The sequence below is a fragment of the Monodelphis domestica genome, chromosome 8 (assembly GCF_027887165.1).
Source record: "Monodelphis domestica isolate mMonDom1 chromosome 8, mMonDom1.pri, whole genome shotgun sequence".
Classification (NCBI taxonomy): Eukaryota; Metazoa; Chordata; class Mammalia; order Didelphimorphia; family Didelphidae; genus Monodelphis; species Monodelphis domestica.
This window is the reverse complement of record NC_077234.1, coordinates 91337385-91360640: the sequence shown is the minus strand read 5'-3', so window position 1 is coordinate 91360640 and position 23256 is coordinate 91337385. Positions and strand designations below refer to the sequence as shown.

Below are 23256 nucleotides of genomic sequence, written 5' to 3'. Positions count from 1 at the left end.
TCTCTAGGCCTGGCCCTCAATCCTAACTAAGTCATCTTGCTGTTCCCCAAACTGTTTTCTTATGGCCTCAGAAAAGAAAGGATGGTAACAAAGGCACTGAAAGCAATACTTCAAGCCTACATCAAGTTTTGTCTTCTCTATGTAGCTTTCTTTGACTGCCCTAGCATGCCATTCATTTGTCACATATCACACACAGTCTCATATTGTTGTCTTTTTATGAAAGTTTTTTGGTGTCTTGTCTCTTCTACAAAACTGTAAATTCCTTAAAGTAAAGAGTCTTTGTGGAATGGCAAACTACTTGGACTCTAAAAGTCCATCCCTTCTAGATTTAACTCTTGCCTTTGTTTTACAGGCAAAGAAACCATGACCCAAAAGGGTAAAGTGATGATCCCCAGCTATGGGGAAGTGAGACTTAGAACTCAGGTCTCCTGGTTCTCCTTCCAAGACTTTAATAAAATCTCCTCTTAGTATCCTGCCCAACCCCTATTCCTGATGACCATTTAATAAATATTAATTTATTTATACATATTCTAAGTAACCTATCAAGGACATAACTATTGGATAAATATTTCCACAGATTCTTTCTCAAAATTATTTTCAAACAGTTTTGTATCCACTTTTTCTTTAACCCCTTACCTTCTGTCTTAGAATCAATTCTGTGTATTGGTACTAAGGCAGAAAAGTGGTAAGGGCTAGGCAATGAGGGTCAAGTGACTTGACCAGGGTCACACAGCTAAGAAGTTGCTGAGGCCAAATTTGAACCCAGGACCTCCCCTCTCTAGGCCTGGCTCTCAATCCACTGAGCCACCCATCTGCCCCCTCCACTTTTATAATAGATTTTAGTGATCCTTTGCTTTCACATTGCCTAAATTTCCCCCTGCTACAAAATAATTTCTTAGAATAATTTTTAAATAAAGAAGAAAAACAAAGATTAAACAAAATACATCAATATATATATTTTTTAAAACCCTGACATTATCTTCAGTTTTCTATACCTATGGACTCCTCCAACCCTATAAAGAAGGAGTCTTTTCATATCTCTTCTTTGGAGCCATGCTTATTCTTTGCAACTTTAAAATTTTTATTTTTGATTGCTTCATGGTTGTTTATGTTATAGTCATTTGTGTATTTTTCCCTTGACTTTGCTTACTTCACTTTGTATCAGTTCATTCAAGTCTCTCTATGCTACTCTGTTTTCATCACAGTCATAGTTATAGTATGGTAATATTCCGTGGCAATATTTGTTTAGCCTTTTCCCAGTCTACAGACTTTTATTTTGTTTCCAGTTCTTTACTAGCCTCAAAAGTTCTGCCATGAATACTTTGGTGTATAGGAAGTTTTCCTTTTTGCCAATGAACTCCTTTCAGTAAATGCCTAGCTATGGAATCTCTGGGCATTTTATTGATGGAATTCCACATTGCTTTCCTAACCAGTTGTTTTCCTTCATAACTCCCTGAGCACCAGTGCATTAGTGTACTTCTCCATAACTCCCTCAGCACTGACTAGTCTGTCTCATCTTTTGTCACCTTGGGCAATTTGCTGGGTATGAGGTGAAATTTCAAGCTTCTTTTGATTTGCATTTCTCTTATTGTTAGTGATTTGGAGCATGCTTTCATGTTGCTGGTGAGAGTTTGCACATCTTCTTTTGAAAACTCCTTAATAATATTCTTAAGGAGAAAAGCTTTATTCTCCATAAGAAGGCTTTTTAAGGTCTACATAACATTTTTAAAAATTCAGTGTTTTAGAATTATAAACAATTAGTTAGTCACTCTAAATCCTTATCATGATTCTTTGCTTTTACATTCCTTCTCATTCCTCTTCCCTCTTACATAGTTGTAATTAATGTGCATTCATTTTTCTGTCTCTCCTTTCTTTGCATTGCATTTCCTAAAGGTCTTTCCAGATTTCTTTGTATTCTTCATTCATTCATCATTTAAAATAGTGTCATGACATTACATTATATTAACTTAATTATTTAACTCTACCTTATTGTTGAACATCCAAATTGTTTCCTTTTCCCTCTCCAAATACACAGAATGCACAATAGCATTTTCACAACCAATAATTTTCAGGGACAAGAAGAAAGCCAAGCCCTTGTTTACATTCTGGCATTGGAGATCTCAGGCATGATAAAAATTAATAACAACAGAACATATAAACAAACACATATTCCACACATACCAATTTGTTGGCAGTGCTTATTGATTTTTACCCTGCTGTGGCAAGTTTGCAATTAATGCATATTTGACCACAGAACCTTGAAACAGCTTCACACAGCATTTTGTGGAGAAACAGAGGAAGGGAATAACCCCAACAATGATCAGGACACTTCTAATAGATGTTTTTGAGGATTGGTGATGGGGGCTAGTGTCCCCCACACATACAAGGGAGGAAGAATAACAAGTGAGGGCTCCCCCTCACACTTCATTAGCAGTTTAGCCTCCCCAAGGCTTTGGAACATGTAGATACTTTGCCTCAGTGGAACCCCTGGAAATGGAAGACTGATTAATATTGCTAATACTCATTTGCACTTAGCCCACTTTGCTCTGAAAGTTCCATGCATGAAGGACACATGTTGGGGGAAGGGGAAGGGCTCTGGGGAAATAAAAAGGAAGTCACAAAATGTCTTTTATCCATAGATCCAGGATACGAGGTGGTTTCAGGTAAAAAAGAAAGCTCTCTCTTCAGGCGCCCCTGTGATCTGTAGCAAATTCCTAATGTCACTCAGCAGCCTCAGCTCACCAGCTCATTTGAAAAGCTCAGATGAAAATATCTCCCCTCCCTCCTCGTCTACTACCCTGGTATCTTGGGTCTGGAAATAGTAAGGGACAGAGATTATACTGCTTCAGTCCTTGAACAAACTAGAGCCATGCTGTCCTAATCTGCCTAGATCTGGTATTTCCTTCATTATCTCTTTTATAGAAAGATATTGTTCCAAGAATTTTCAGAAAGTAACAACAATGCAGACCTAAAGAGATTCTAAAGAAAGGACCAAAATTTGCAATGTAGTAGAAAGATAGTTAATTGGGTTTAGAGCCAGCACCCCCAGGTTCACCTTCTAACTTGGCAACTTTTCTATTAGTGTGACTTCATTGAACAAATGACTTTATTTCTTTGGGCTTCAGTGTCTTCCTCTGTAAAACAAAGGGGTGGTCCAATTCGTTTCTGCGGACCCTCTTAGCTCCAAGGTTATGAACTTTGGGTCTCCTTCTTTCTTTTGAGTCTGTACTCAGAGTCCCTGGAGTTGGGAGAGAGAAAAACCCAGTTCTGTGTAGACAGTTGTCTCCTGCACCCCAAGTCCTCACCTAACCACCTGCTCCAACAGCACTGCCATGCCAGGAGGGAGGTGGATAAAAGTTCTGACAGAAGCTTCAAACAGAATGAGGAATCCCCTTTTATCTACTCACTCTCTGGGGGGCTCTGCCCCTACAAGGCCTTTACAGGGGTTGGATAAATGGCAGGAATAGCTCATCATGGGCTCACTTGTTTCCCTCCCCAGTCCACCCCCCTCCACTGCATGCTGTTCCTGCAGTAACTGAAACCCACTAGCCAGCCCCCCTTAAATGGATCTGTCAGAACTCTGCAGGCCACCCCCGAGCCTCTGGGCTCAGGCAACCCTGGCCCTCAGAACTAGGAAAGTAAAACAAAACAAAACAAAAAAAAAATCAAAAGCTGTTACTTTGCTAGGGAAATATTCTAGGCAAGAGGAAGAGAAAGGGTGAAATTTCACAGCTCGACCTGGGCAATTTTTGCTACTGTGACAAGTCCATCACTTTCCTCTATTTATTTTCCCTCACAATGTTTCCTCTCTTGCCTCCTGTGTTGTTTTCAAAACCCCTCCATTTTGGTAGCACCTCTTTACCAATTTGCTGGGGCAGCGTCAGCTCTGCATCTAGCCCAGCCACAGCTGGAAGAAGCCAGTAAGCATTCAACCTGATGGACAGACGGCCAGACGAGACTTAGTGATTAATGAAAAGAAAACTCTCCCCAGATCTCTTTCTGATGTCACAGCTGTGACCACATCAGCCTACATGAGGATTTGCAGCATCTACAGGAGACATGCTATGACTGGCTTGCCCTGAAGGAAATTAGGGGAACCAATCTTAACTTTTCAAATGCCACGGTAGAAAAGATCATTGGATAACTCCCCTCCATCAATCCAGCCCTTTTCAGAGTTTGGGTGGCCAAGGGAAGGAAAGGTGATTCGATTATTTTGTTTTGTTTGTTTGCCAGACATTCTCACCATTAAGTAGATAGGCATCTTAAAGTGAATTCCGAAGCTACTTTAAGAAGGAAGCATGGCAGTGGATTTGAATCTAGAGGACCTGGGGTCAAATCTTGGTTTCATCCCTTATAGGCTATACAAGGCAACAATTTCATTTCTCTGGCTCACAATTCTCTCCTTTGTAAAATGAGAGGATTGGATTAAATGACTTTTATTCTCCAAAATTTGTGTTTCTAAATTGGAGGAGGGAGAGAAAGCTGGTTTAGAGCTGTGATTTCATCACAATGTTGGGAATTTCTTGTGTGAGGACATGCTCCAGGGATGTAGGTCAACAACTCATCTGTAACTTACTCTGACAGAGTTGCCTCTGGCACACTCGAACTGAGAGGTCCTTATTTGCCTATGGCCAATCACAGTCTGCCTGTGTCAGAAGACAGGACTTGAACTCACATCTTTCTGCCTCTGAGGCTGACCCCACTATCTGCTTCCCACTTCCTACTGTCCCATTCCTTTCCACGTTCTCTTATTTGCTCACGGCTCAGGCTGCCTTTAGCTCAAAGTCAAACTCTCATGATGACTTGGATGCAATTTGTGGATGCGAAACTGAACCAGTAGCACACTTATTGAGAATAATGATCAGGACTAGGTTATTTTTCTCTTCTTTAAAGTTACTGTTCTGTCACTTCAGGTATGTCTAACTCTTCATGAGCAAATGGGATTAAGTGGTTTCTCTAGGGCTAGGGACTTGCCCAGGGTCATACAGCCCGGGTGTCCAGATTTGAATTTAGGAAGATGAGTCTTCCTGACTCTAAGTCCAGCCCTCAGCTTCAAAGACCACCCCCTCTTCAGATTTGTGAAAAGTGGAGATTCCATTTGCCCTTCAGTTCCAAACTGTAATCAGATGGTCAGGCATATATGGAATTTCTCAAAAGCCTTAGTGTAGTTTTCTGCTATTAAAAACTTAGGATTTCACTAAAACTTTTGGGGAAATAATTCACTGAAGTAAAAGAAGGCAATCAATTATCATATATCTACTAATGTTACTGCTCTGTGCTAGGCAATAGGTGTTGGGTGCTAGGAACACAAGGCAGAAACAAAATGGTCCTTTGCTCAAGGAGCTAGCATTTTTACCTGACAAGGCATGTACATTTATAAATATATTGTAAATGATATGGCTTTTGAAACCCATAACTAGTCAAGATTTAAATGAACCTCTGTTCCATGTCATCTTGGAAGTGCTGGTGACTGAGCAGATGCTAGTGGCAACAAGAGATCCCTCAACATACTGGTAAGTAATTAAAATTTATCCTCCTTGGATTTCAGTTTCCCCATCTTTCAAATGAGGGATTGTGCTAAATAGCCTCTGAGGTCCCTCCTAGCTTTAGGTCTATGACTGTATGAATAAACCAGGTATATTAGCCTCCCAGTTTCCTCATGGATGACCAAGGGGAGTTAACTTTTACTTTATCAACTTAAAGATTTCAAATCCCAAACTAGCCCCGTCTGAGCTGGCAGCCCCAAGTCAGTTCAAAGGATAAGCTCCTAGACTGGGAGAGAGTAATATTTTTAATGGCTTCCTAATTCAAAGAAAATATCTGTGCATTCTGTGGATTAGAGCTGTGGCCACCAAGCTCTCGCTCTCTTCCTATTATCAGATGAGTCTCCTCCTCCCCTCTGTCTGCTTTCCTTTGAACCTAACAAACCTGTGGTCACAGTCCCTCCCCTCTCAGGTGAGGCATCAGACAAATTAAATCACAAAGAGGTGGCCATTCCACAATGATCTGTGTTTATTTAGTAAATGGTTTGATTGCCCTTTATTGGTGAAGATTAAGGGTTATTTTCCCTAAGCAAAAGGAGATATCAGTAGATGGCAGCCCTACTTAATTAGAAAGGAAAAACAAAATTAAAATGCCTCTTCCCCCTTCCTCTTCCTCCCTCCCCTTCTCATCCAATTTTGGAAATGCAATCTTAAGTAAGTTCTACCAGTAACTTAATCACAGGCCCAGCTCCATGGAGGCTCTGGTGAAGGGGGAAGGGAGGATTTTGTAAACAAAGGCTTAAGAATTCTTCAAGCCCCTTTAAACTGACATCTGGCAAAATCGGTATCAAATAACAGTTTCTCTCTCTCCCCCTCTCCTGGCTTTGTAAAGCAAATGTTTTGAGATTAGCTTTCTCTCCCATTCACACAGTTTTAAAATCAGGCGTACTTACGTAGTGCCCCTACTTTGTCTGCACCTGAATGAAGAGCTGAAACCTGGAGCTAAAGTGCTATTTATACTATTGGGGGATGGGCGAGAGAAGAAAGTGAAAGAAAAGTGAAAAAGTGAAAGGGAGAATTGCCTTTTTTTTTTTGCTTTTTTTAAGAGGAAGAAAAGCAATAACCAAGTGGCCCTTGTTAACAGAGCTTTCAGTGGAAAGAAGAGTTGTGCTTTATCAACACATGGGCAAGACATAGAGCAGCATCAGTTCTGGCTTTCTTTTAGAAAACTGAACTCTGGGCCCAATGGCCGACCAACAGAGGGAAATCCTTCCTCAGTTCCTGACCAGAGGAAAGAGGACCAAGGAATCTACCTGAGATCTCTGACAGTGAAACTGGGTTCAAAGCGAGTCTAGCTTTTAGTTCTCAGGTGGTTTCCACGTAATCTGTAAGAAAGGTGATCAAGGCAGTAAATCACGGGAGGTTAAAGAGCCCAGAAAAGGATCTGAGATACCAGAAGTGGTTTTTTAAACATTTATTTTGTTGTTGATAAAATTGGTTTCACTACCTCATACAAATCACACCTACCAGATTTCCCATTCAATCTCCCACAAAGTATAAATCTCCCCAAACAGTTAAATAAAACAACATAAGAGAGTAATGCTTTAACTAGGAGCCCAGGCAACTTTATACTTGAGTAGAAGAAAGAAAGGTGGTGTGTGCATTCTAAGTTGAATTAGCATTGCCTGAGGTTTGTTTTTTGTTTGTTTGTTTGTTTTATCTGAGTTTTGTTGCCAATAAAGTTGGTTTCATTTAACAGTTTGGGGGGGTCTATTAATCTTTGGGTGTACTCCCCTCCTATTCTCTGCAACAAGCACCACTGGCCGCCTGGATGTTTCCTTCTCCAGCCTTCTCACTGACCACCTCCTGTACATAAAATACTCTCATACATTCCACCTCCTGGATTCCTTTAAGTCTCAGCTAAAAAAAATCTCACCTTCCTCCAATCAGCCAATAAATATTTATTAAGCATCTACTATGTATGTGCCAGGCCCTGAGTTAAGCATTGGAACTACTTAAAAAAAAAAGGCAAAGCAAAAACAAAACACCCTACTATCCTCTAGGCCCTCACAGCCTAATGAGAAAGACAAAATGTAAACAATTTTGTACAAACAACCTATATACAGGATAAATTGTAGCCCATCAGTAGAGGGAAGGCACCAGAATTCAGTGGGATCAGGAAAGGCTTCTTCCAGTAGGAGGCAGGGTTTTATCTGGCACTTGAAGGAAGCCAGAGAAGCCAGGAGGCAGAGATGAGGAGGGAGAACATTTTGGGCATGGGCGATAGCCAGTGAAAATGCCAGGAATAGGGGCAGCTATGTGGCTCAGTGGATAGAACAACCAGTCTGGAATTGGGAGAGCCTAGCTTCAAATCTGGCCTCACACACTCCTTAGAGTCACCCAACCCCAATTAACTAGCCATTAACACTCTTCTACCTTAGAACAGATATTTATTATCAGTTCTATGACTGAAGGTAAGTGATTTTGTGTTTTAAAGAAAAGAAAATGGCAGGAATTTGGGGGGATGGAATATGTATTGAGAGGAACAGCAAGAAAACCAACATAATAAATCATAGAGTTGGGGCATTAGGAAGTTGGAGGAGTAGAATGTAAGGTGGAACGAGATTGGAAAGGTAAGAAGGGACAAGGACAGGCGTAAAGGACCTTGAAGTGAGATAATCAAATGGGAGCAAATGGGTATTTGTAAAGTGCCCTATAAGTACTTAACAAATGTTGATTCTAAGAGAGAAGTTAAAAGTTTCAAAGAGAAAAAAAGATACATGGGAATGGCAAATAAATAAGCCAACAAATAAAAATCTATGTATACATAAAGAAATAGATGAAATAGATGAATGGATAAATAAATAAATGTCCAGAAAATTTTCCAAATGGAAGATAGCTAGTTCCAAACAGTGGCCTCAATCCCAACATCCATGTCTGTTTTTAAGCTTGTACTACTTCTCCAAAGGAAGCTGTCTAGTGCAGTGAGAAAAGCAATGATTGTGTATTAAATAACCAGCACCAAAATTTGAATTCAGGTCTTCTACCTCTTTAACCTGGGACAAATTGCTTCCCTCTCTGGGTGTCAGTTTTATTATTTATAAAATGAAGAGGTTGGACCAAATAATCAATGAGCCAAAGTACTAATTTCTCTTCTGAAACTGATTATTGATCTAAAGGTTTAATACAATTATATATTTATCCGACAAAAGGAATGTATAATGTGACCTAGGGAACTCAAGGTATTAATCTTAGGGAAGGAGATGGTCCTAGTCCTGGTCCAGGGCACTGTTTCTCAACTCAAGCAATGCAATCAATCCTTTGGGTATATAAAAAAAGATGTCCTTTGTTTGATGTCAATTAAATATATATCTATATCTATATATATACACACACCCATTACATACAATGTGCTATATATATTATATACACATATGTATATGTGTGTGTCCTCCAATGGATGTAAGATCTAATTGATTAAGTTCCCTCCAATAATGCATATTGTACACATCAGAACCTTTTCATATCATCTCAATCAATGTAGTGCTCTAGACTCTGGCCAATCACCTCTCATCACTTGTTCTTACTACATGGCCAACTCATCTTCTCTTTCTGACACAATTCCCTGATTACATCCTCTACACCATCTCTTCTTTGAAGTTCTTTGTTGGTTCTCTGTTGCAGCCTGCTCACACCCACCATGCACTTTTCCATTGCTATCAATGTGTTTCTCATCTTTAATTCTTTGAAGGCAGTGCTATTCTAGGTCATATAACAATGCTGGTAAAAATGTTTGTGTTGATAAAGTGGGTCTTTGCCATTGTGGGAAGGTCAAGACCAATAAAAGAGCACTGAAATTTCCAAAAAGTCATCCAGCTCAATCCTGGACCCAGCTCACTGTCCAACTGTGCTATCCTTGATACCCATACTTGTTGGACAAGTATTTATTACATCAAATATGGTTAATAGTTGGGAATATGGGCAGACAGATGGCTGGGTTCAGATTGGGGACAGGGGGTGGAATGCCACCCCTTTATTCAGTAAATCTGCAGGTGTATCAAATTGAAAAAGGTTAAGAAATCACTAATGGAGACAATATTCTTATTGTTCAAAGTCTTTTGAGTTTAATTTCCGGCCAGTTATAGGCCAGTCTATCAATGTCTTCATGACTAAATGGGAAGAGGGGGTAATGCTTGGAAGGGGAGGAAAGGAAGGGATTCATTAAGTGGTTTCTCAAAAGGGTCACTGTAAAAATCATTGTAATGTATATATTGACTTCAAGACCAGTGTATTATCCACCATGCCACATTACCTCTACAAAGTTGTTCCCTGTGAAGACAGAGGTATGAGAAAACCATTGACACCTTTGATTTTATTGAAGAAGTTTGAAAAAGCTTGATGTTCAGGTTGTCATCCACTGAACATTTTCCTTGTCTTCATTCTTCGACAACCTGGACAATCTTGGAACCCTTCTCCTCTTCTTCACCCTCAAATTTGTACAAAGGTCATTTGGGAACTTGCAAAGTTAGTGTGAAGACCACTCAGAATCTATGTGTTTCCTCTTACAAGTAACTTTAAAGTACAATGAGAATGCCAAATGATTGCCTACAAAGATCAAGGCAGCACCTATCTTAGGCAATAAGCACTACAAAATGCCACTGTGATGAAAGGCCATTACAATAAGGTACTAATCCGGTCTTTCATTTCATCAGTCATGGTAGTATTTGGGTCCTACATCATAACCCTTTCACCCCAAGATCCCAAGTCATTTTGTAAACAGCATCTCATTGGTTTTCGTAACACCCCAGGGAAGTGAAGGAAGTTCAATGACTTATTCCAGGCACCTCAGGAAATCAGTGGTGAAGAGCTGGAATGAACTTAGTCTATAATAACTACATCTGCAACCTGGTATCTTTCTGCTAAATACTGTAAACATTGTTTAGGATGGTTCTAGAGATATATGTAGCAATTAGCAGAGGTGCTTCTTTCCCTTATGATTTAACTTTTTTAGAAATAATCTGTCCCCATGCATACCAAAATACTTATAGTAGCACTTTTAATGAAAGCAAAGAATTGGAAACACAGAGGAAAATACTCATTGGTCAAGGAATGGTCAAACAACTTGTAGTATATGAATGAAATGAAATGAAATATTACTGTGCTGTAAGAAATGATGTGTGAGAATAAAAAGAACCATGGAGAGATGCAGAGATATATAGGAACAGATCCTGAATAAAGTAGAGACACGATAACAACATACACCATGATTATGATGTATATGGAAGAAATAACCATACACACAAAATCAAAAATGAATGTTGCAAAATTATAAAGAGCAACCTTAACTCAAAAAAAAGGGATATGAGAGAACACCTCCAACTTTCCCCTTCTTGGAGGTGATCAGTCTATACATGTTGTACATTGCACAGGGTTTAGACTTTTTTAGTGTATTGGCTTGTGCTGATTTTTCCTCCTTTTTGTGCTTTTCTCTCTCTCTCTAAAAAACTCTGTTATATAGGGGCAGCTCTTTAGGAAAGAGAGGGGAGGAATGCTATGTGTGTGTGTGTGTATACACACATTTATATATAATGAGGGGAGAAAACAAACAAAAAAATGAACAAAAGACATCCCTAAAGACTTTTTTAAAAGTAATTTGTGACCTAATCATGCTATTCTTTGTAAATAAAAACAGAACTGCTCCCTCCCCAACAACCCTGATTCAACATTAAGTGATTTTTTCCAGAAGTGGTGATAAGCCTCGGCCAATTCAGCCTTAATCAGTTACTTGGATGAAATTTGACTAGTGGATGATACAAAGTTAGGAAAGGGGAGGGAGGGCTAATTTTTTAGATAATGAACCAAGATCCCAAAGGATATAAACAGATTGGAATAACAGGGTAAATCTGATATGAAGAAATTAAATAGGAATAGATGTGAAATCCTACATATAAGTTTTGGTTAAACCAAGTGTACAAATATAGATGGAGAAGACCCAAGTAGACAAAAATTCCATTGAAAATGCCCCAAGATTTTAGTTGACATCAGACTATGAGTCAATAGTGTTTGTTATGTGGTTGTCAAAGGCCAATATGAGTTTAAATCTCCTTAACAGAAATATGTCCAGAATGAAGAATATTATAATCTCAATGCATCTTGTCTTGGTCACAGGCTATCCTTACAAGATTATGTCCAGTTCTGGGCATTCCATTTTAGGAGGATCATGGACAAGATAGAGTATGTCCAGAAGAGGGTTATTAAAATGGTAAAAGACCTACAAACCATCATAAAAGTGTCAGTTGAAGGAAGTGGCAACGTTTTGCATGCAGAAGAGAAAACTTAGGGGGCATTTGATGATCACCATCTTCAAACATCTGAAGAACCATGTGACATGGAAGAGGGAGTAGATTTATGCTGCTTGGTCAGAGGGTACAACTATAGCCAGTGGAGAGAAGATGCTATGAAACTGATTGGGGATTCATATAGAGAATAAAATTTTTCTTTATTATTTTTAAATATCCTTTACTTTCTGTCATAAAGCTCATACTAAGAATTGGTTCCAAGGCAGAAGAATGGGAAGGGCTAGGTAATTAGGGTTGAATGAGTTGCCCAGGGTCACACAGCTAGGAAATGTCTGAGGTCAAATTTGAATCCAGGATCTCCTGCCTTCCCATTCCTGACTCTTTTTCCACTGAGCCACCTGCCTGCTCCAAGTAAAAACTTTCTAACAATGTTTGCCTAATAATTGATCTGAACAGAATAACAGAAGGTAGTAAAATGTTTTCTAGTTTTTTGAAGCAAAAGCCAGATGACTGTTTTGGGGATACTAGATGACCTCCCAGAATTGTCTACTCAACTAAATGATCTATGAGGGGGGCAGAGCCAAAGATGGCGATTTAGTAGCAGCAAAAGCAGAAACCTCTCCAAGAATTCTCTCAAACCAGTCTTAAAATAGCACCTCGAAACGACAGAAGTCATAAATAATCTATGAATTCTTTCTCACCACACCCCATATCTACCCCCCAGACACAAACACTTTATCTTCTGTGGTCAATTTTATACCAACCTATATATGTCTACCAATACCTGCACAAGAGAATTCCAGTTTGGGGAATAAAGTGGCTATTGATTCTGACTATATATGCTAAGTAAAAACAATATATACACAAAGGGATTAATGAAGGCTTGATACTTTCTCAGTGTGATTCAGGCTGCCTAAATCTATATACCTCCAGTTTTCATATGTATCCAATGCAATGTTTCAGTGATAATGATGTTGTTATTATTTGTTGGTTTGAATCTATTCTTTAGCCCAAAATAGGAGAGTCTAACAGCAACACAAAAGTTGCAAATTTCAAGGCTTTTATGTCAGAGCTCTAATTATTTGATTGAATAGAAAGCAGAAAAGGGAAATCATTTTAAAAAGGGATTTTGTTCCATCTTACATACTTCTTCACATCTGAAGTCCTCTATAATCTTCGAATTTTAGCATAGAAAAGGGAGGTGACTTTTCAAATCTGGCCTGACATCAGGATATAATTAAAACCTGGGACTTGACAAAAAAAAAAAGTAGCACTTGAAAATTTGAAGTCACTGAAAGGTCTTTACCATTTTAAAGGATAGGGACAATGAGTTTTGCAGCAGACAATTCAAAAACTTTCCATCCATAGCTTTTCTAAGAGAAGTCCAGTTAGTGGCTTTGGAGAAAGATTTAAAGGAGAGTGACCACTCATACCCCCCAATGACCTGAACAAAAGAAAAATAAATTGATCTATGATTGAAATAATTTTGAAGGATTCATGCTTCAGGAAAGACCCCTAATGCCCCTTCCAACTCTAAGATTCCCAAAATCAAAAACAAATTACTTTCCCAAATAGTTCTACTTCTCTAAGGAAGCCCCTGTCCCATGCCCTTCATTTTCCCATCCTATAATTTTTTGTCTTATAGTTCCACTAAATAGCTTTACAACCGTCCACCCAAAAAAAGGAAAGGAAAGGATTTTTTTTCCAGAAGGAAGGGAATAAAAAAGAAAGCAAAGCAAAGAAAAAAGAACACTTTTTTTTAGGAAAGGAAAGAGGAAAGGACAGGGAAAAAGAAAATTTTTTTCTCCAATTTAATAATCCTGTGAGAGTAGATTTAAATATATATATATATATATATATATATATATATATCTTCCATTTTATAGATAAGAAAATGGAGTTTCAGGGAGGTTAATCAATTTTTTAAAAAAGCATTTATTATCTTTATTATCTGCCAGAATTTATGATATTCAATTGGGAAACAAAGGCAAAAAGGAAATAGTTCCTGCCCAAGAAGCTTACAATTTTATATATATGTATACACACACACACACACACACACACACAATGGATACAACTTAGTTTAGGAACAGAACTAGATAGGGTTTTTTTGGGGGGGGGGACCAACAAAGGTTTCATATCAGTAGCAATGGAGCAAAGTCTTAAGAATTCTCCTAGGTGGAAATGAAGAAGCAGGACATTCTAGGCATAGACAATGAAAAGAACAGGTGATGAGAAATAGAGACTGATATATTCAGAATAGCAAGTAGACCAACACAGCTGGACTATTTAATGGATGAAAGGAAGTAATGTATTAAAAGGCTAGATAGGTAGGTTGGAGTCTTGTTCATCCTGCTGGCAAATGTCTGAAATGTGGATTTGAACTTGGGTCTTGTCTCCAACTCATTCTGCTGTAGCCTGCTTTCTCCTATAAAAACAGTAAATTAGCTTGGGGAAGAATACAATCAAAAAATCACTTTTGAAAAGCCAATATGCTTTTCAGAACTTCACCTTTACTTCCTTGGGGTGGGGGGTAAATTTTCACATAGAATAATTTGTTCATGTCCTCACACAAGCTTGATTTCAAAATCTCAGTTCCTTTCTTCCCTTGCCAATGTTACAAGTTTTCCCAATTTCTTATCCCTATTAATAATAGTAATAAGGGAGTTAGAGGATGGGGGAGATTGAATTCACTTATCCCTGAAGTCCTTTACAGTTCCAAATCTATGATCCAATGAAGCAAAAGGATTGAGGATCAATGAAATATTTTATAAATGAGTCCACTGGACCAAGAAAACCTCCTAAGATAGTGAAGGCTAACTGAAAGGAAAGCAAAGTTTTGTTTTCCAGGCATAACGAAGAAAGAAAACTATAAACATTATTCTCTTAGGGCCCAATGTGTAAATAACAACAAAAACAAAAAATCCTCTGAAGATGAAAAAAGATAGGCCTTAGTAAAGCATTCTTTCCAAGAGCAAAGTCTTAGATTCACTTTTAGGCTTCAAGTAATAAAAATTAAAAAAAAAAAAACCTCAAATAAGCAACACAGTATCATTCTTCATGTGTAAAATTCTTGCCTTTGATTAGCGACATTTAATCATTTAAACCTTCTTGATAAGGGGGAGGCAAATGTTACAAAAGCTTTATCAGCTCTCCATTAACCCAAAATAAGCATGGCTGGGGGTGGGGGGCAGGGAGGCAAAGGTGGGAGGTTATCTAAAAAAAAAAAAGCCTAAAATCACAGTATTGGATTTTTGTTTTCTTGGGCTAGGAGGGGAGTTAGAAGGGTGGAATATAAACCCTCCATGATCAGTCTAATCCTGAAGTCTGATATTGAGTAAATTCATTATATTATTACTGCTAGTAGACCCTCCAAAACAACAGTCTGACATCACAGTTGCCAATGGTAACCTGAACACAAGCAAGGGAATATTAAACTGAGAAAACCTCTCAAGTTTTCTAACTTGATCAGAAAATCTCCAAACAGAAATGATAACCCAATTTTGTCAGGAAGATTCTTCATACCACATTTCTATGGGGGGGGGGAGGGGGAAATGACTAAAAAGGTAGAAAATAAAAAGTTGATCCACCCTTTTACGATGTAGAATAAATTCTGGATGGCCACTTAAATTTTCAGACCCTCAATTTCCTCATTATAATTTGAAGGAATTAGATTAGAATTCTCAAACTTTCCATCTTATGATTCCTTTACACTATTAAAAGTTTTTGAGAACCTCAAAGAGTTTTGTTTATATGGATACTAATCAATATTTATCATATTAGAAATGAAAACAGGTAAGTTTTAAATTTTATTAATGCACTTCAAATGACAATAATAAATAAATCCATTAGATGTTACATAATAATATCTTAGTGAAAAATATATTCCCCCAAAAAAATTTAGTGGAATTTTAATACTTTTTTTTGCATTCCTCTTTAATGTCTTGCTCAATAGAAAACAACTGGATTCTTTTATCTGCTTCTGCATTCAATTTAATGCAATTCTTTTTTTTTTTGGTTGAACTATATTAAGAAAATTATGCCTTACACAGATATGTAATTGGAAAAGGGAGGGGTATTTTAAGAGGTAAATAACATGAATCATAGTAGCATTATGAAAATAGTTTTGACCTTAAGGACCCCCTGAAAAGGTCTCTGGGACCATCAGGATTCAGGGACCACATTTTATAAACCCTAACCCAGATAATCCATACTACTGCTATCTTATCTCTAAGAATACTTCCCATATTCACTGAATATAATTTGTAGGTTTGGTTATTTGTAGCTTGCCTCTCATTAGAATGTGAGCTCCTTGAGGTCAGGAACCCAGTTTCTGTCTTTCTTTGTATCCCCAGGGCTTAGCACTGGGCCTGACCCAGTGGAGGCACTTAAATCTTCTTGATAGTAATGAGATATACTCTAAAATCCCGTCTCCCTCTACAAGTTATGAACTAAGTACTCCTGAGGATGGTGATGGGATTCTTTTGCAGGTTTTGAGCTTATTTTGAGAATTTGCACTTCTCCCCTCAGAGAGCCCTCCCCTTCTCTATTTCATGTCTCTCTGTATGTCCCTCCCCCACAAAGCAATATTTAAATTTCCAGCTAACCTCAATGCCACAGTACTAAAGGACTTCTTAAACTGGGGACCTTACCCCCCCCCCCCCATTTTGATAGCTATTTCCATATGACTGGATTTCTTTTTGGTCATCCTATGTATTTTATTTTATGCATTTAAAAACACCATTCAGTGAAGTGTTTCTTAGGCTGCACCAGATTGCTAAAGGGGTCCAAATCCAAAAAACATTTAAGAACTCCTGAATTCCAGGGTCTCCAGCTTGAGCCTAGAACAGGGGGCACACAAGGAGGGAGAGTGATTGGTAAGGTCCTAAAGAACATATGGATTCATCACACCCACATTTTCTCTATTTTTTCAGAAGTCAATAAAAATTTTTGAGAGCCTACTATGTGCCAGGTCCTGTGTTAAATTTTGGAGATATAAAGAGAAGGAAGGAAGGAAGGAAGGAAGGAAGGAAGGAAGGAAGGAAGGAAGGAAGGAAGGAAGGAAGGAAGGAAGGAAGGAAGGAAGGAAGGAAGGAAGGAAGAAAGGAAGGAAGGAAGGAAGGAAGGAAGGAAAGGGAGGGAGGGAGGAAGGGAGGAAAGGGAGGGAGGAAGGGAGGGAGGGAAAAAGAATCCTTCCTCTCAAGTAGCACAGTCTAAAGGGGGAGATCACAAACAACTACATACAAATCAGCTATTTTACATGGGATTAATTGGAGGTAATCAACAGAAGAAAGGAATTAGAATTAAGGGGAATCGGGAAAAGCTTCCTGCCTTTCTCCCGCCTAAGGGAGCAGGCACCACCTCCCAAAGCTAAGAAGGGGTCCAGGGGTCCGGAGAAACGAATTCCAACTCTCAACATTCCCTACAGGAAGACTACATCTCAAAGTGTTTCTCTTCCAGAGGAGGAGGGAGATGGGGAGAGAAACAAATCTCTCTTCTGCCGCCAAGAAGTCCGGCTGGGATACTCATGCTCCTCCTGGAGACTAGCAAGGATCCTCATCTATGGAGAAAGACTTTTTCCTTCCCTCTTCCAAATTCCTTAAAAAAAAAAAGACTGAAAAAAAGGGGAGGGAAGGAGAACATTTGGTGGTCTCACGTGGTTGGCCTGGTGCTGAGTTTAAAGCAGAAAGAAATCCGAATAGGGTTCCTGTTTCCCAAACTGAGCCAATCCTACACTTTAAGAATAGCCCTGGCTAACCAGTCATGCCACCCGCCTAAGCTCGGAGCCTATTCAGCGTGACTCGGGCCCTTCCACTCAAGTCTGACTCTCCTTGGGAGAGTCCTTCCAACCCTTTTCTTCTCCCATCTCAGACGAATAATTCTCCTCTTACTCTCTAAATGGGTATTTTAATATACCTAGAAGGAAGATGAATCTTTCCCAAAGAAAGATAAAAGTGGAAATTCAATATGCCTTACAGTGAGTTTCTTCCCCAAAGTGAATAAGGGGTACGTTAAAAAAAAAGTTTCTTAAAAGTTTCCTTCCCCCCTCCTCCTTCCCCTCCCCTAAGGAATCCGCCCAAAGCGCTCCAGACACAGCCTCCCCCTAAACCCTCCCCCGCCCCCTTTCGACTTCTGACCAATCGAAAGAAAGCTACAGAGAAAACAAAGGCTTCCATTGGATTTGGCTGAGTCGCTGAGACCCGCCCCCTTGGGTGGTTTGTGAATGGGGTGGAGGGGAGCAAAGGAGGCGGGGCTCCCTGGAACACAGCGAGATATACTCTTCCTTTGGGGAGTGCGGCGAGTTGGAATTCGTTCCTTTGGACCCTTCGATCCCTTCTCGGCTCTGGGAGGTGGCGCCTGGAGCCGCCGCTGGGACCGAGTGGCAGAAAGGGCCTGGGGGCTGCACGTCGGACTGCCACGCGAGCCTGGGGCCGGTGCCACAGAGGGAATCAAAGTGGGGGGAGGCCCGAGGCGTCCAGTAATTGGATTTCCCAAACTTATTGAACTCTCCGAGGAAAGACGCGGATAAAGCTCGAAGCAGGAATAATCCGTTTAGCTGGAGCTTTGGTCAGAGCCCGTGGGGCCGCGAGCTGCGAGGAGTGGAGGGAGGAGCAGGAGGAGACAGCGACTGGAGAAAAGAGAGGCGAGGCGAGAAGGAGGAGGAGGAGGCGGCTGCAGAGGAAGAAGGAGGAGGAGCTGCTGGAGTAGAGGCGGCGGCGGCGGCGGCTGCAGCCAGAGTGAGCCAGTGGCTGCTCCAGCCCCGTGCTTGGCGGGGACAGACTTTGGGCTTTTGCGGGGGGAGGGGGAGAGAGGGAGACGAGATCGGGAAGGAGGAGGAGATTAAAGGGACCTCGGGAAACTTTCGAACGTAATCGGAGGCGCTTGTTGCTTCTCGACCCAGAAAGACGAACCGTTACGTCCCGGCTTGGCAGGGTGGGGTGGTGGAGGGGAATCTCTCCTCTGCTGGCCTCAAGGAAGAGCAGAAGAGCTTGGAACTGGTGGGGAAGCGATCTCCGGAGCCCGAGTGGCTGACTGCTTATTAAACCTCACCCCGGGGTGGGAGGGGGACGATTGCTTCACCCTTGGCTTGACACCTTCCTTCCTACCCCCGGACCCCTGCCCTTGTTCTTGGAGACCCGCCTCTGGACTCTCATGTGCGGGGAGCAGCGGCGACGCCTCCCCAGGATCCCCTCCTCGCCTCTTCAGACGCCTAAGCCGGCTTCCCCGAACTCTGGGTGAGGAGCGCGCTTCTCTCACGGCTTGCAATGCTGGGCCTAGGCACGGCCGTCCCCTCCGCCTCGCTGGGCCTGTGCGCCCTAGTGGGCGCCGCGCTGCTGGGCTTGCTGCCGGCGGGCTCGGGGGCTCAGCCCTACCACGGCGAGAAAGGAATCTCGGTGCCAGACCACGGCTTCTGCCAGCCCATCTCCATCCCTCTTTGCACCGACATTGCCTACAACCAGACCATTCTGCCTAACCTGCTGGGCCATACGAATCAGGAGGACGCCGGGCTGGAGGTGCACCAATTCTACCCGCTAGTGAAGGTGCAGTGCTCTCCCGAACTGCGCTTCTTCCTGTGCTCCATGTACGCTCCCGTGTGCACCGTCCTGGAGCAGGCCATCCCTCCCTGCCGTTCCCTGTGCGAGAGGGCCCGCCAGGGCTGCGAGGCGCTCATGAACAAGTTCGGCTTCCAGTGGCCCGAGCGGCTCCGCTGCGAGAACTTCCCCGTGCACGGCGCGGGCGAGATCTGCGTGGGGCAGAACACATCAGACAGCGCTGGAGGAGCGGGCGGAGGCCCTACAGCCTACCCCACTGCGCCCTACCTGCCGGACCTGCCTTTCACGGCTCACCCCCAGGTGCCGGGACGGCTTTCCTTTCCTTTCTCCTGTCCCCGCCAGCTGAAGGTGCCTCCCTATCTAGGCTACCGTTTCCTAGGTGAGCGGGACTGCGGGGCCCCGTGCGAGCCGGGTCGGGCCAACGGGCTCATGTACTTTAAGGAGGAGGAGAGGCGCTTTGCCCGACTGTGGGTGGGCGTGTGGTCCGTACTGTGCTGCGCTTCCACGCTCTTCACCGTGCTCACCTACTTGGTGGACATGCGGCGCTTCAGCTACCCGGAGCGGCCCATCATTTTCCTGTCCGGTTGCTACTTCATGGTGGCTGTGGCCCACGTGGCCGGCTTCCTTCTGGAGGACCGGGCAGTGTGCGTGGAGCGCTTCTCGGACGAGGGCTACCGCACGGTGGCGCAGGGCACCAAGAAGGAGGGCTGCACCATACTCTTCATGGTACTTTACTTCTTCGGCATGGCCAGCTCCATCTGGTGGGTCATCCTCTCCCTCACCTGGTTCCTGGCGGCCGGCATGAAATGGGGCCACGAAGCCATCGAAGCCAACTCGCAGTACTTCCACCTGGCTGCCTGGGCCGTGCCAGCCGTGAAGACCATCACCATTTTGGCCATGGGGCAGGTGGATGGGGACTTACTGAGCGGGGTGTGCTACGTGGGCCTGTCCAGCGTGGACGCCCTGCGGGGCTTCGTGCTGGCGCCTCTCTTCGTCTATCTCTTCATCGGCACCTCCTTTCTCCTGGCTGGCTTCGTGTCCCTCTTCCGAATTCGCACCATCATGAAACACGATGGCACCAAGACTGAGAAGCTGGAGAAGCTCATGGTGCGCATCGGGGTCTTCAGCGTGCTCTACACGGTGCCAGCCACTATTGTCCTGGCCTGTTACTTCTACGAGCAGGCGTTCCGGGAGCACTGGGAACGCACCTGGCTGCTGCAGACTTGTAAAAGCTATGCGGTGCCCTGCCCCCCGGGCCACTTCCCCCCTATGAGCCCGGACTTTACGGTCTTCATGATCAAGTACTTGATGACCATGATCGTGGGTATCACCACCGGCTTCTGGATCTGGTCCGGCAAGACCCTGCAGTCGTGGCGCCGCTTTTATCACAGACTCAGTCACAGCAGCAAAGGAGAGACTGCGGTATGAACCGGTCCCCTCCGTCCTCCTCTCCACTTTCCCACCCCCCTCCAAATCCGCTGCTGGGTGGAAGAGAGGCCGGGGAAAGAACTCGCATTTGGGTTTTTTGTTTTGTTTTGAACTCCCTCCCCTCCTTCCCTTCACCAAAGAACCTAGTGCCGTCTTCATTGGCGGAGGGGTGGGTCGAACAAGGGAGCCTTGAATGTAAAGACTTTTAGGTCGCGGTGGGGAAAGACCTTTTGGATACAGACTTCCACGAGAATAATAATTTAAAAACCATTTAAAGGTACGGTAGGACATTGGTCCAGCAAAGAAAATCCCGAAGAACAGATTCTGAAGGCTCTCCCCTCTTAGGAGGCTGAACTCTGGAGCAGAACTGTTGGCTCTCTGCTCCGAGGAAAGTTGCTTGTCTAACTCCTGTGGTGCCCGGGTGAAAGGTAAAGCTGTGTCTGCTGCGGCTTTGTTGGGAGAAGGGAGGACCCCATGCAGTGTCCTTGTCAAGCAGTGGTCAAACCATAATCTCTTTTCACTGGGGCCAAACTGGAGCCCAGATGGGTTAATTTCCAGGGTCAGACATTAGTTTCTTCTATCCAATTCTCTCCCTCCCTCCCCCCAATTCTGTTTCACTCCCTTACTCCTTTCAAGTCCTGTAAAATAAGCATTTGAAAATCTTGAGAGGCAATAATTTTAAATCCCATTATAAACGTAAAAAAAAAAAGAACCACACACAAAACAAAATCTGGGTAGAGTTCCTAAAAAGAAACCGGCTGCTCTGGATGCCTCAGCTATAACTTTTCTAAGTCAAGTATTAGCTTTTGCTTCCCCTCTTCCCCAAGTCACGACTTTAAAATTTTTTTTTGAAGGGGAATGGAGTGTTTGATAATATTTTGTATATTGAAAAGCAACAAGTCACAACATTCTTTTCACAAGCAGAATGCTGCCACCCCCCTCCCCAAAAAAGCCTCCTTGTCTTTGTTGCCAGACACAAAAGAGGAAACAAAAAGGTGTCTGTGAGTGGAAAGATATAACTGAAGAGGGCAACTTTCAGAGACAAAGTAGCTCCCTTAAAAAAACAGAGATTTACCCATGGATGTTAATTTGGTAGAGATGAACATTCGCTTTCTGAAAAAAGGAAAAGGCAGTATATTTGCATAGCCCCATTTAATCTGAAATTTCTGATTTAACTAAAAGAACCCCAAGGGTGCTTTTTGTTGTTCTTTCTTTCTTTCTTTTGGTTACCCTATTTGTTTTAACCTGGGAATTTAATTCAGGACACCTGACATAGCAAGCTCTGCTAAAAAGTTCACAGAAATCCCTCCCTTTATTTCCCTTCTCCTTATAAGCCTGTATTTAGTCTTTCTTTTTTCTATTTGAACCTTTCTAGATGAAAGGAAAAGCATAATGCCTTGAGTCCTGTGATAAAGGAAAAGTTAAAATCAGACAGAAGCATTTTGTCCTGTTTTTTTTTTTTAGTTCCATCTACAAATCTGTTTTTAAAATATGTGTATGCTGACTCTCAGACTTTTATTTTTGTGGGGAATTGTAATCTGGAAAGATGAGCTCTGTTAAAGTGATTAAGATTAATCTCTTCTAAGACCAAAAGAAGAAAGTTCATATTGTGGGCCCCATTTTTTAGGAAAAGTGATTAAAAGGTAAACTTCAAAGTAATTCCACAGTTCTTTTGAAATGTATGAGATGGCTTAAGTTTATTCATCTTAAATCATTTTTGTTTTGTTTTTCTCAAAAGGAATAAAAGGTGGATTTTTTTGCAGAGTTTCCTGGAGTAGAACTTTCATAGTTTTTGTCTAATTGCTGATTTTACAGAATCCCAGAGTAGCCTTTTCTTGTCTCCACTGTCGGACACTGGCCTCCTATCCTACTCTCCACAATGTTTCCTAAGAGTAATTATGTAGAGGATACTGTCACTACTTGGAAACTAACTTTATATATGAAGTGCTGGAGAGTGGAACTGCCATGTTAATTAAAGGGAGGAAAAAGTGACATTCTAGCCCTTAGAATCTCCAAATCAAATCCTTAACAGAGCATTTCCAGCTCTCAAACTGTGGCATCATTTGTGTTGTCTCTCTCAAGTGCATGTGAAAATTGTAAAATAGAAGAGACAATTGCAGTATGTATATTTTGTAAATCTCCCATTTTTGTAAGAAGATATATATTGTATTTATACATTTTTACTTTGGAATTTTTGGGTTTTGCCTCAGAAAGTCTATAAATGAGGCCTCCACTTTACCACATGTACAGATCACAAATAAATTTTTTTAAAAAAGGTAAATCTCAATGTTTATTTGATTTTGTGTTTCTTTACTTATGTTGGTAAGAAAAGTAACAATGAATTGTGATGGAAAGGGGTAATACCCCAAAATAAGACTTCAGTAGATCTATTAAGTGGTGATTTGCCTTAAAGGGGGGTGGGGTGGAGTAGAAGAAAAACACTTTCCTTGGTTGTATTCTTATTTGATTTATTTTCCAGCCCCTACTTAATAC

At 41.7% G+C, this 23256-nt stretch overlaps 1 protein-coding gene across 1 annotated transcript; it reads left to right on the top strand.

Moving 5' to 3' along the window:
• Positions 1-15793: 15793 nt before the first annotated feature.
• On the top strand, positions 15794-23044 carry FZD7 (frizzled class receptor 7). The gene has a single exon (XM_007501927.3). It carries the CDS (start codon positions 19048-19050, stop codon positions 20761-20763), a length of 1716 nt encoding a protein of 571 aa, XP_007501989.1. The 5' UTR covers positions 15794-19047; the 3' UTR covers positions 20764-23044.
• The last annotated feature ends 212 nt before the right edge of the window (positions 23045-23256 follow it).

Bases quoted from the DNA above. Each gene is read 5' to 3' on its own strand.
- FZD7 (XM_007501927.3), top strand. From the start codon at position 19,048: ATGCTGGGCCTAGGCACGGCCGTCCCCTCCGCCTCGCTGGGCCTGTGC.